Raw genomic sequence first — 14,435 nt, 5'->3', positions numbered from 1 at the left:
AACCATCAATTCCAGGAATCTGGCCAAACCCCACTCCCTTCACTAATCGTCTGTCAATCAATGTGCCCAACAGCCCACTCTGAATTATCTGCGCTCTTTTATGTTCCTCTCTAAGTTTCCTTACCCCTTTCTTTCTTTACTCCACTGCAAATAAAATGTTTCTCCCCTTGTCAAGTGCTTGGACACTTAACTACTCCAACCAGTTTTCTCTCCAATTGGACAATAATTCAGATAAACCGCTTTAAATTCGTCAGATCACCTGAGTCTGATTTTCGTCTATTTGCTGCATCGGATGAAAGGAGTTATTACCAAGCTGAAGCTGTCTGTGAGGTAGCCAGTCCATTAAGTAGACCAGAATCAAAATCTGCTTTTCTGCCTGCCTACCTACTCTGTTTGAAGAACTGCTATAATTAGAAACACACTGGGGTCCTTTGGAGGCTAATTGCTTTAAGGAAAATTTAATCTAGTTTAGAGCAAATGTAAAAGTAATTTTCCTTTTCGTTCAATGTGAACATCAGAGAAAGCAGCAGGATCACCTGGTTTCATTTTTTAACATTTAATTTTCAAGGTGGCTGAAGACCCGTGACTAGAGATGTTCTGCAGGGATTCACACTGGTACCTCTTCTATGAGTGATATATGTAAATGACTTGGATGGAAACGTGGATGGGTGGATTAATAAATTCACTAACGATACAATGATTGGTGGCATTGTGGATAGTGCGGAAGATTGTCGAAGGATACAGCAGGATAGAGAGGATTGCAGATATGGGCAGAGAAATAGCAGAAATGGCAGTTTAACTGGCCGGGTATGACTTGTTGCACTTTGGGACAGCAAATATAAATTTATTGTATAGATAGATCGTGGAGTCCCAGAAGGTGGCTGCACAGTTTGATAGAGTGATAAGGAAAGGGGTATGGCATGCTTGCTTTAATTAGTCAAGGCACTGATTTTAAAGGTTGCCAAGTTACATTGCAGATTTATAAATTTCTGTTTTAGCTGTGTCTAGAGTAATTCTAGAGACCATTCTGGTCACCCCATTATGGGAAGAATGGGAAGGTTTTTGCAGAGTATGCTAAAGAGGTTTACAGGAAGCTCCCTGAATTAGAGGACATATACTATAAGGAGAGGTTGGACAAACTTTTTATATTCTCTCAAGCAGCGATGGTTCAGGGGAGATCTGATGGGAGCAACCAATTCCATGGCTTCACTCCCTTTGTCCCTTTGCAACTCTAATTTCTGAATTTGCACCCATTCCCATTTTGAAAATAGTGTACGTTAGTGGTCGCCAACCCGTTGATCGCGATCGACTGGTCAATCTTTGAGACTTTCCCAGTAGATCCTGAAAAAAAATGAAAAATAAATACACAAATACTGTTGAGAGATTATTTCCGGGTTGCGGGGTTTTAGTTCCGTTCTTTCTACCCAGTGCACGTGCGTGTGGCTTCCCCGCCATGCACTTGACTACACGGTGTACTTAAGTGGTTCCCAACCACCGGGCCGCGAGGAAACGATAGGAGTCAGCTGCACCTTTCCTCATTCCCTGTCATGCCCGCTGTTGGAACTTGAACGTGTGCGAGGTCATCAGTCGCCTAAACACAGTGATACCCTCGCGAGGCCGGCGAGAAGTGCTGATGCTACTGACCTGGAGCGCGGACAGATGGGCGCCGCCTCTAAACCTGTTTACCACATGGAATGTTTGTGGGGAACCCGGTGCTAAAATATTCGCAGACGAGATAATTCGGGCTCAGGGTTTCGTAAGTAGCAGAGCAGCTACCGGGCTGCGACCTACTGAAGCAAACTTTTGTCAGCCGATAGATCCTACAAGGGAGGGTGGACGCATGTCCTGTCGCACTTCTCGCTCGGTCGACCGTTCTCTCCGGTCTGCGACCACCGCGGCCCCAGCACAGGGACCTCCGGCCCTGACCTTGTCCTCTCATCCCACCCGCGACCAGCCACACCCGGCCAAGGCGGCTGGCGGCGGGCGGGTGGGCAGGAGGCTGTCTAATGAGGCAATGAAGCACTCAAAACTGCTTCGGTACCCCGAGTCCAAGCACCCCACACTTAGAGACAGACCCGTTGAATTTCTTCAGCAGAAAAAAAAACGTGAGCAAGGGTGACAGAAGCTAAGTGCCACGTAAACTAAATTGCAGAATAGACTGGACATAAGGAGCCTGCTTCAAGTACCGCTGTATTCCGGTCGTGTTTAACACCCCCCCCCCCCCACACCCCCATTGGCTGGTCCGCAAGAATATTGTCAATATTAAACCAGTCCGCAGTGCAAAAAAGGGTGGGGACTCCTGGTGTTCATACATTATTTCTACTTCCGGGTTGCAGGGTTTTACTTCCAAACTTTTCTGCCCCGGTGCACATGGTGTAACTAATCAATTTGGAGTCGATCTTCCCTTTCACTAAGGCCGAGATAGGGGACCTTGGGCTTAAAAAGGTTGGTGACCACTAGTGGACACCTTTATTCCTTCTACCAAAGTGCGCGATCATAAACTTCCCTGCACTGCATTCCATCCGCCACTTCCTCCTAATGCCCATTCTCCTCATCTGTCCAAGTTTTCTGCAAACTTCCTGCTTCTCCAACACTACCTGCCCCTCCACCTATCATTGTGTCATCTGCAAACTTGGCCTCAAAACCATCAGTTCATCTATTAACTAATAACATATAACGTGAAACGTAGCGGTCCCAACACTCAACCCTGCAGAACACCGCTAGTCACTGGCAACCAGGCAGAAATGCCCCCACTCCTTTATTCCCACAGTTTGCCTTCTGCTAATTAGCCAATCTTTGATCCATCTTGTATCATTGCTGTAATACTATAGATTCTTATCTTATTTAGCAGCCCCATGTGTGGCACTTTGTCAAAGGCATTCTGAAATTCCAATTACCTGACTCCAACACTCACCTACACCCCTCCCTCCTTCACTACCGTTTCCCTCTCTTTCCCATTCTCTTTCTCTCCTCTCCACCACTCCTTTTCACCTTCTCCCACTCTCACCCTCTCACTCTCTCCCCCACATCCTTTCCTTCCACACCTTTTCCCCCTGTTTCCCTCCCACCTCTCTCCTTTCCCCCTCGCTCCCTCTCATCAATTCCACAATATCTTGAACTGTTCAATAAAATTATCTGTTAACCTTCTAAATAGGTAACTGGTATTATGTTCTGGTCATGCAATATAAATATTCTCCACCATGCCTCAGATTAGCGGAAGAGTGAATACTTTTACTTCTAATGAAGAAAAACGTACTACAGCAATAAAATTGCAGTGGTTGGAGAACAAATTGACTTCCAAGCTGTGTGAAGAAGGCTGATGAGATGACTTCTGGCTTTTTATTTGGTCTGCTCTGTAGGTGGCCAAATACTGTCTCTGCGGGATGTGTGGCAGTTGGCTTTGAATGTGTTCAGGCACCACAGCTCTGCGGTCTCAGATTGACCTTGAGTTTAAATGATACTCAGTTGAAATAGCAGCTGAAGTTGAGTTCTTTCACCTCTTTCTGCTTCTGTTGTAGATTGCATTACACTGTTTTTTTTTATTTCTTTAAAAAAAAGCCCTCTATCAGTCCTAGTAAACTTGTGGGATAAAGGTACAGAATGAAATTGGGAAGCTTGTGCCATGATACTCTTATGGTGAAAAGCCACAGGATGCAAACATTTCCACTGACAGTGTAAAGACAAAACAATATTTTGGAATTACATACCAGTCCCTGCAGTCTCGGTTTGTCCAGAAACATGTCCAGTTATGTCCTTAACCTCTACTTCAGTAATACTACTGAAATCCCTGTGTAACATGGTTAGAGTAACTCTATTACAGTGCCAGGCACCCGGATTCAGTTCTGTCACTGTCTGTTGGGAGTTTATACATTCTCCCCGTGACTGCATGTGTTTCCTCCCACATTTCAAAGTATGGGCTAATAATTGGTCACATTGGGTGGCGTGGGCCACTTACCGTACTGTATCTCTAAATAATAAAAATAAATAATCTTATTATTATACTACCAAATTCCACATTTTAATTCACATCACTTGATATTTGAGCTCCAGTAGTTTTCATCATCAAACATTCCTTTACCAAAGGGATTGCCCCTGTAGGATAAAATCTGGATTCATCTACGCTCTGCTCAACCACTGAAAATGTGCCTTATTTATTATTACATGGAATATACAGCATAGAAATGAGCCACTCAAGCCATCTGGTCTGTAATCCACATGGGCCACTTCCAGCACCGTTTAACTTTAACCAAGTTATCAATGTATCTTTACTGCTCAGTTCAACCTCCCCCTATGACAGTGAGGTTCACTTTCAAAGTGCTCTTTAGATAAAACCCCTTATTGGACCTTTACTGTATTACAGTTACTAGTTTTTTGTCTTGTTTATGACCCCTTAGCTTTGGATGCCTCACTGTGAGGACTACATCTACCCTCATCTAATTCTTTCATAATTATAATTTAAAATAAGGTAATGAGGATTTTTGTAATCCACTAGGTAACCAGTAGATTGGTGCATTGACCTTTGTATTCTCCCTCACTTTATGTTTCAGGGAGAAACAGCAATTAACTGCTGCTCCTTCATGGGATGTTAAGTTTAAACTTAAACATTGAAGAAGAAGAATACCCTTTAACTCGGCAGTGGAGTTATCATGGCACCATCTTTTGATGGTGTTTCTGTAGAAAGCTATTCTTGTTTTTATGAAGCTGAGTTGCTAGCTCGACGCTCAGCCCGACTTGGATTCGAACTCGGGAACCTTCGCTCCAGAGTCCGGCGCTGATATTATTGCGCCACCAAGTGGGACATTGCACATTGGTATGAGGATTAAAGAGAGGAAGTGAGAGAATGGGGTTGGAAAGAAATCAACTATGATTGCAAGGCAGAACAAACTTGATGGGCCAAGTGGCCTTATTCTGCTCCAGATCTTATGTTCATTGCATATTGAGGTATGCCAACTTAACAGACACCTCCCAACAAAAGGTGGAAGAACCAGCCACCTTGTAGGTAAAATACTAACATCTTCCTTTCCTTTACAGAAGTTTGAAGACTACTTATTTGGTGAAGTGGAGCTGAACATGGTCCGTATCTCCCAGAGGTTCTCAGCTGACGATTCTGGCTTCTATTCTTCTTCTGCCTGCATCAGCTTTTCTTAAGAGTGGTGGAATTGTTGAGCCCTGACAGTTTTGACAGGATGCGTGCAGGACCAATCAAACCCTTCACCAAGCCGAAAGAAAGTAACAGTAGATAAGCCTTGCTGCTGAATTTGGAAACCACGGCAGAACAGACTCACCTGGTGTTTAATAGCAAATGAACCAGGATTTGAACAGGAACCATTTAACCCCCTTTTTCTGAAACAATGACTGAATTGTTGGGATTTTTTGTGGTCTTGGGATAAAATGTTGATATTGAAAAATGGAGTGCTCTTTTATTTGTCAGAATCGGGTACTACCAAGTCTAGGGTTTCAGAATCAGGTGCTCAATAAAGTTCCATGTTCTCTTTTACCTCAGTGTTGTTCCTCAGCAGGCGATGTCCTTTTGCGCCAGTTTTTCCTTCTTCATTGCAATTATCCAGTGCTGGGTGATTGCCATTTTGGACAGATTGCCATCTTTCATTCTGACATTCACTGCCACAAACCGCTAATGTGTGTTCTGCAAATGACCCATGGGATCAGTAGGCAGAGGGGACTCTTAATTCCATTGGCACTCCAGACCTGGAATCAAGAGATCAGCGTGCTCTGGCCTACCCTCCAATTGCTAGGAACGTCTCAGTCTGTCAGACGGTTTCAGGGATTATTTGGTTGCAACATGTTGTGGTGAGTTAATAGTAGAACAGAACAGATGTATGGATCGTATAACAAATACGAAGCTCGATGTGCCCAGGAATTCCTTGCAGAATATTGTCTGTTTGGATTGTCCTTTCTTTGCAACAGGCACAGATGAAAATCCAGGATTAAATGCAGGATGTAGCCGCTTTAAACTCGCAGAGTGATACAGCGCAGGAACCCATTCAGCCCATCAGGTTTGTGACTGCTCCTCAGAGAGTTATACACGCACAGAAGTGAGCCCTGCACTCACCATGTCAATCAAGTTGCCTGAGTTAGTCCCATTTGTATGAGTTTGGCCCTAAAGCTTTCCTGTCCATGTCTTCTAAATGTTGTGAATGTGCCCACCTTTACCACTTCCTCTCACAGGTTGTTCCATATTCAGCATGCCTCAAAATTCTGTGAAAATGTTGCTCCTCAGGTCCCTTTTGAATCTTTCCCTTCTCACTTTAACTCTGTGCCCCCTAATTTTGAATTCCCTGCCGTATGATGTTACACAATGAATCCAATGGACTGAGTAAAAATCTAGCTTCCAGGGATCGATGGTGGTGAATGTCTGAGCACCATATAGGAAATTAGTGTGGCAACATCTTCAACTTTTAAATCCAAATTTCTGACGGGCTAAAAATGCTACCTATCTTAGTGGATTCATTTAAGATTTACTCACTGAGGAGAATTTGCTTTTAAAATAGCTCTTTCTAAACCTTCCTTACTCCTGACTCAACCATCTTGCTTTCCACTGTTGAGTTCCGGGAAATCTTATCGAATTGTGAGCACTCCATTAAATTGTATTTTAAAAAGTTAATATTATTGCAACTGATGGATTAACATACTGAAGTTGGCAACTCGTTCCTCCTGAGTTTCACACACTGCTGAACACTGGAATTAAATCCAGAAGTCAGTGAGTAGGAGCCAGCTTCATGACGTACAGTCAATCTCTCTAGTTTTAACTTCCTTTCCTGTGATTTAGTACATTAAAATGCGACTCTTTCTTCCCTTGATGCTATTTTAAGAGAATGGCGGTGTACAGAGATGCAGTGGCTTCTCCAGCTCCTGCCGAAGGGTTTCGGCCCGAAACGTCGACTGTCTCCTTTTTTCCAAAAATGCTGCCTGGCCAATAATGGTGTTAGCTTTAAATTCTTAGATAGTATTTTGAAGTTTCTAGTCAGGGATTTCAGTCAACCAAAGCTGCATTAATACAGCACCACTGAACTCCTAGACAAAGTTATTTTTAATCTGCCGTTAGAGGTGTTAATAGAGATTTACTAGAGATTCTACGGACACCAGACCTGGCCTAAGTGGTCAGCTGCAGGTGCAGGTGGTGTGAGGGGAAACAGAAATGTGGCAAGAGAGCTAGGGCACCAGCTCAGCTGAGAGCTAAATCCACCAGACCAGCGGTACCATCAATTTTCCTGGCGAACATCCACTTGCTGGATAATAAAATGGACTCACTGAGCCTGAGAATGAATACAGAAAGAAATGAGGAACTGTTGCTTTCTGGTTTTCACCAAACCATTGTTAAACAACAACATACCCAGTTTGACATTTCAACCCATTTTGAGGAGATAGAAACTCCCTGTCAGGGAAATCCTAAGGAGGTGGAATCTCTGTATACATTAACAAAGACTGGTGCGCAAACTTATCTATAATGAACAGTCAGGGCAATTGAATATCTTACAATTAAATGCTGACACATTTCCTGCTCTGGGAGTTTACTGTGGTGCTCTCCAAAACAACCATCTGGACGGTCTCTTCATAAATGCAGGAGACTTCAATTATGTTATCTTGCAGGACATTTTACCCAAATTTCAACAGCACGTCACTAGGGGAACAAACAGACTTGACCGTGTTTATACAAACAGATGTGGTACCTACAAAACCATCCCATGTCCTCATCTCAGCTTCTCTGATCGCATCTCCATAATGTTTATCCCAGCATACTTCCTGCTGCTCAAAATGGAAAAATCAGTCAAGAAAACCATCACTGTGCGGCCTAATGAGGCAATCTCTATGCTTCAGGGCTGTTTTGAACAGACTAACTGGCAGATGTTCACAAATGGAGAAGAGACAGACCTCAAGGAATATGCCTCATCTGTCATCAGCCACATCAGTAAGTGTGTAGATGATGTTGGTACTTTAAGAATGGTCATCTCACGGCCCAGTCAGAAGCCCTAGGTGAACACTGAGGTGCACTCACTACTAAAGGGAGTGCACCTACTAAAGACACTACCTTCCAGTTTGGTGACAGAACGGCTCTCAGAGCAGCCAGAAGAAACCTCATTTTAGTTACTAGAAGGGCAAAGATCAGATACACTCAAAAAATTCCGCAAACAGTCCCTGAGGTACGTGTCTGGGCATCGAGGATGTTACTGACAACGCAAGGAAAGACATCATCAGCTGTACCGGTGACACCTCCATTCCTGATGTTCTAAACAACTTTAATGCACATTTCAAGGCATGCGACACAGCACTGACCACATCCCAGGTGAGCAGCCACCATCTGTAACAGCAACAGATGTGAGAAGGACTCTGCAGAGAGTCAATCCCTTGCCAGATGACATCCCAGGCTGAGAACTCAGATTGTGCACATCAGCTCATTGACATCTTCAACACATCACTCATCCAGGCTGCTGTTCCCACATGCCTCAAGTCAGCCACCATCCCTGTTCCAAAGAACTCTATACCTTCAGAACTAAATGCCTTCTGCCCAGTGGAAGTGATGCCAATCACCATGAAGTGCATTGAACAGCTGGTAATGGCACATATTAAAAACTCCATTCCTGCCACATTGGAGACTCACCAATATGCTTACCAACAGAACCCCTCTTTGACAGAAGCCATAGCACAGCATTTGTCATGCTCTTGGCCCTGACACATCTGGAAAACAAGGACAAATGTCAGCATGCTGTATCTGGGTTTCAGTTCAGCATTCAACACGATTATCCCACAGACCTCGCTAAACCAATTTCTGCTCCTTGGTCTAAATACACCACTGTGCAGCCAGGTGTAGGACTTGCCAACAAATAGGCCTCAGATAGTCAGGATACACACTGCTTCTCTCTCCCCATCATCCTTAACGCAGTTGCCCTGCACCACCATTTCCCCCAGGCTGTACACTTTGTTCACACATGATTGCATGGACAAACACGCAAGTAATCACATTGTCAAGTTCGCTGATGACACAACAGCGGGGGTGCTCATCACCAACAATGATCAGACGGCTTACAAAGAGGAGGTGGAAGAGCTCGAGGTCTCGTGCCAGGCAAATAACCTCTTCCTCAATGTCAACAAGACAAAAGAGATGGTTATCAACTACAGGAGAACTTGCACCACTCTTAGCCCTCTACATCAAGAACTATCAAGGACACATATACAGAAATGTGCCTGAAAAGGGCCAGTAGCATCATGAAGGATCCCACCCACTCTACTAGTGAGATTGTTCCTCTCCCATCAGGGAGGAGGCTACATAGCATCACCATTCTCAGACACAGTACTTTAAGCAAGCAGTAAGGCTGATCAACACCCCCACCCCAACCAGCATTAGTTTATCATTTTCTGTCAGTCACCTTATGTACAGACACTCCTGTGCTGACCGGCACTTCATGGACATACAATCAGTGTATGTAAGCTACCTTATGTATTTATATTTATTGTGGGTTTAATATTATTATAGTGTTTGTGTTTTTCCATCAGATCCTGAGTAACAATTATTTTAGAAACATAGAAAACCTACAGCACAATACAGGCTCTTCGGCCCAGAAAGCTGTGCCGAATAATTCCCTACCATACTAGGCTTTACCCATAGTCTTCTATTTTTCTAAGCTCCATGTAGCCATCCAGGAGTCTCTTAAAAAATCCTATCGTTTCCGCCTCCACCGCCGGCAGCCCATTCCATGCACTCACCAGTCTCTGCGTAAAAAACTTACCCCCCGACATCTCCTCTGTACCTACTTCCAAGCACCTTAAAGCTACCGGTATGCCCTCTCGTGCTAGCCACTTCAGCCCTGGGAAAAAGCCTCTGACTATCCACACAATCAATGCCTCTCATTATCTTGTACACCTCTATCAGGTCACCTCTCATCCTCCTTTGTTCCAAGGAGAAAAGGCCATGTTCACTCAACGTATTCTCTTAAGGCATCCTCTCCAATGCAGGCAACATCCTTGTAAATCTCCTCTGCACCCTTTCTATGGTTTCCACGTCCTTCCTGTAGTGAGGCGACCAGAAGTGAGAACAGTACTCCAAGTGGGGTCTGACCAGGGTCCTATATAGCTGCAACATTACCTCTTGGCTCTTAAATTTGGATCCCCTTTGCACAATTGTACTGGATATGACATTAAGCAACCCTGAACCGTGATTTAGGCAGCCCACTGTTTGGCAGTAGAGTGCTGAGAGCAGAAGCATTTAAAGGAACTCAGCACAACAGTCAGCGTAACACAGCCATAGCAACCAGGTTCAATTCCACCAACGTATGAAGTTTGTGTGTTCTCCCTGTAACCACGCGGGGTTCCTTCCAGATGCTCCAGCTTCCTCCCACGTTCCAAAGATGTACGGGTTAGTAGGTTAATTGGTACTATTAAGTAGTCGGTGTGGCCTTGTTAAGTTGGCGGGGCCTGTTACTGTGCTGTATCTCTAAATAGAAATAAATAAAACATCGCTGATTTGAACACAGTACAGCACCTTGTCTTTCCGCTTTCATCTCATCATCGTTCCTCCTATTTCTTTCTGGAAAGACCACAACTGTCAGATTGCATTCAGTTGGGGCCACTTAACTTCAGGGAGGGTGTGAATGTCCCAGAGAAGGTAGAGGAAAGGTTCCAAGCATAAGGAAAAGTTTCAAGGATGAGGGTTTTCAGGTACAAGGTTGAAATGGAGAGGTCCAGTTGTTTGGAAGACAATCTGCTGTGAATAAGTTTTTCATTACACCTGTGCATGCATATGACAATAAACTTGACTTTGGCTTTCTCTTGGGACAAAGATCAAGACTAGTGTAGATTAAGCACATAAGGAGAAAAACAATAAGCAGCTGGAATTACACAGTGGGTCAGGCAGCATCGGTGCAGGCAGAGGGATGTTCAATTTTTCTCATCAAGACCCTACATCAGGACAGAGTAGAGGGATGTCAGCCAATATAAGAAATTAGGGGGCAGGGTGAGGCAGGGGCTGGTAGTTGATCGGTGGAACCGGATTGGCAGGGCAGGAAATGATGGACCAATGAGCCCAAGTGGGAGAGGGGAGGAGGAGGAAAGGTAAAGACAGAGGCTGATGGGTGATACGAGGAACCTAAGAAGGGGCCGATGGGCAGATGGAAGCATTGGGATTGGGGATAGGGAGAAAAAAACATAAGATATGTAGGTAGGTGAAGGGTGATGCGTGTAGGTAATGAGACAGAGTGGAATGGAAATGGTGAACCCTGGATGAATTGCTGGGAGAAGGAAAAGAACACGGGAAGTGGGTTATCTGGAACTGGGAAACAGTGTTCATCGGAAGAGATGTTTCCATTAAGACAAGGTTCAAGAACATGGTCAGAGGAAGTGATCAATGTAGGTACAATAGTATCATTAAGAAGCACTTGGATAGGTATATGAAGGGGGAGCCTGGAGGGATATGGGCCAAAGCGAGTTGAGACTAGTTAGATGGAAGTGGCCAAAAGGCCTGTATTGGTGCTGTAATGATCTATGACTCTAAGGCAGAGGAAACTACCAGTTTAGGTAGACTTACCAAGCTGCTGTCGGAAGCAACGAGGCAGCTGGAAACAGCTGGAGGAAACTTCTTTATCTTAAATGCTCCAGTGGCTTGGCAGCAACGTGCGTCTTAATGATGCATTAGAGTTGCAAAGTGCAGTAAGAATTGGCTCCACAACAGTGCATCAGATGTCTGGTACCCCAGCAGCGCTAGAAGCCAGAATGACCCACACAGTCGTGATGCTCAACCTGGTGTCTAGCCAAGAAACCTGCCTTGTTCCAAAAACAAAGCAACAAATTGGATTCATACAGCAACTTCAACACAGTTATGCTTCCCAGAACACTTTGGAAGAATATTATCACAACAAAAAAAAAGATAGGATTTCAGAGAAGGTTTTAAAGGTGCAGAGGTAATGAGACAGAGGGGCTTAGGGAGGCATTTCCAGAAATTAGGGCAGTCAGTGATGGCAGGATTGATATAGACAATGATATTAGGTTAGAATTGGAGAAGAGATAGCGATATCTATCTGGTAGTTAGAGAGAGGACCAGAAAACAAGCAAATTGAAGAGCTGCAGTCCAAGAGGGAATTCAGCCTGCATGCATCAAAGTCCAGATCGAACCCCAAAGGTTGAATGAAAGTCCAGACGTCGAGGCCCAATGGCCAACGTCCCAAGCCTCTGATTCTCTGTGAATCCGCAGGTGAAGTTGAAGGCCCAATGTCTGAACACCACAAGTACACTGCAGGTTGGAGGTTGATGAAGATGACCTTTCATAGAGTTGGAGGACTGTGTATGGGTATGTGAGTTTTTTTTTAAATACTCTTGTTCTCAATGGCTGTGTTCTGTGTTGCTCTGCTGAGCATTGTACAAGCTATGTTGGTGCTGGAATGTGTGACAACCGTTGTGGGATGCCCCAGCGCATCCTTGGGTGTGTTGGTTGATACGGCGCTGTCCATCACACATAAAGTTCTTCCCACCATTGAATACATCTACAAACTTTGTATAAGGGGTGTTACCACATGAAAACATCATACATCACCAAGAATCTCCACCATCCAGGCCATGGTCTCTTCTCATTGATGTTATTGGGAAGGAAACAAAGAGCATTAGGCCCCTCACAGCCTGATGATTGAATGGTTATAACTGTTATTACCCATTCAACCATCAAGCTCCTGAATCAATGAGAATAACCTCAACTGAACTGATTCCACAACCAATGTACTCACTTTCAAGGACTCTACAACTCATGTTCTCAGTATTGTTTATTATATATTTATTATTTTTGTACTTGCTAAGTTTTATTTTACACTGGTGGTCAGTCTTCATTTGTGTGTAGTTTGTCATTGTACAGTATTGCATTTCTTTGTTCTACTGTTAATGCCTGCAAGAAAACAAATCTCAGGATGGTATATGGTGACATATATATACTTTGTTAATAAATTTACTTTGTACAACTCCCACTTTTTCCTGCACAAGCTGCTGGCAAGGATTTTGTTGTTGCCCTTTATGGCTTCTTTTATCTCAATGCTCTCTTCCGTCTAAAAACAGCAGCCCTTTTGTTATTTAATCTCTTTGCCTCCACAAAGCTTTAATTTTCTACTTTCCTCCTTTCCCACATGCCCGTGCTTCTTGATTTGCTCAAATCCTTCTCCACCTTATATCATTTCTGACAAGGGGTCTCTGATTTTAGCATTAACTTTGTTTCTCCTTCCACATATTTGACTTGCTGAGCATTTTCAATATTTTACTATGCTAGAATTTTAAATTTTCTTTAATGTAATGTTATCATTCATTTTGAGAGGACTAGAATATAAAGCAAGGATATGATGCTGAGGCTGTATTAGACATTGGTCAGATCACATTTGGAGTATTGTGAGCACTTTTGGGCCCCATATTCTATGCTGGCCTTGGAGAGGGTCCCGGAGGAGGTTTACAAGAAATATCCTGGGAATGAAAGGGCTAACATAAGGAGCATTTAATGACTCTGGACCTGTTCTCACTGGAATTTAGAAGAATGGGGGTGGGGGGGCGGAAATCTCATTGAAATCTACCAAATATTGAGAGGCCTGGATAGGATGGACATGGACCAATTGTTTCCATTTGTGGGAGAGTCCAGGATCAGAGGGCACAGCCTCAGAATACAAGGACGTCTCTTTAGAACAGAGATCAGGAGGAATTTATTTAGCCTGAGGGTGGTGAATCTGTGGTATTTATTTTCACAGACGACGTTGGAGGCCAAGTCTTTGAGTATATTTTAAGTGGCAGTTCATACAGTAGGTTCTTGATTAGTACAGTATCATAGGTTATGGGAGAAAGCAGGAGAATGGGGCTGAGGTGGAAAATAAATCAGCCATGATCAAATGGTGGAACAGATGCAATGGGCTAAATGGCCTAACTCTGCTTCTGTGTCTTATGATCTTAAGATTTTATATTGTAACTAGGGATCCAAAGGCATAATAAGCAAAGTTGTGAATATTGTACTGACTTCTGCCAGCTGCCTTCCCACCAACTTCTGTGAAAACCTTCAGTCGTGATTATTGCACCGAGAGGTTACTCCGACACCTATGTCAGTCTGTCAACTTGACCTGCTCTTTGGGAAATTAATCAGATGTTGCCACTGATCATTGGAATCTCCCAATAGGACCAAGCTATCCGGTAGTATCAGCTGTTCACAGACCAGCTGCTCCAAATGAATACAGCTTTTAGGAGGACATCCGCAGTGCACCGCATCTGCAGGAAGTGGTTGCAATCCTTGGACCTGTCAGAACGCTAGTGTTTCAGTGGTCAGGTATCATATCAGATGATGACAGGCAATTCTGGCTTGTTGGAATAAGACCTAGTGTCAAGTGTTTCTGATGATCATGGATTACCAGTAACTATCAATAGAACTCCGATACATCAGTTCTCTGAATTCATCTTGAACTCACGGCTCATAC

At 43.9% G+C, this 14,435-nt stretch overlaps 1 protein-coding gene across 2 annotated transcripts in view; it reads left to right on the top strand.

Annotated features, from left to right (window-relative positions):
- ascc1 (activating signal cointegrator 1 complex subunit 1) overlaps positions 1-5,497 on the top strand; it is a 64,608-nt gene extending 59,111 nt beyond the window's left edge. For both annotated transcript variants that reach the window (XM_059946481.1, XM_059946482.1), the window contains exon 10: positions 5,032-5,497. In XM_059946481.1, the coding sequence (XP_059802464.1) occupies positions 5,032-5,148 (117 nt within the window). In that variant the 3' untranslated portion in view covers positions 5,149-5,497. The remainder of the gene's footprint in view (positions 1-5,031) is intronic.
- Positions 5,498-14,435: the final 8,938 nt, after the last annotated feature.

The sequence above is a fragment of the Hypanus sabinus genome, chromosome 21 (assembly GCF_030144855.1).
Source record: "Hypanus sabinus isolate sHypSab1 chromosome 21, sHypSab1.hap1, whole genome shotgun sequence".
NCBI classification, from domain to species: Eukaryota; Metazoa; Chordata; class Chondrichthyes; order Myliobatiformes; family Dasyatidae; genus Hypanus; species Hypanus sabinus.
This window is presented reverse-complemented; position numbering and strand designations above follow the sequence as displayed.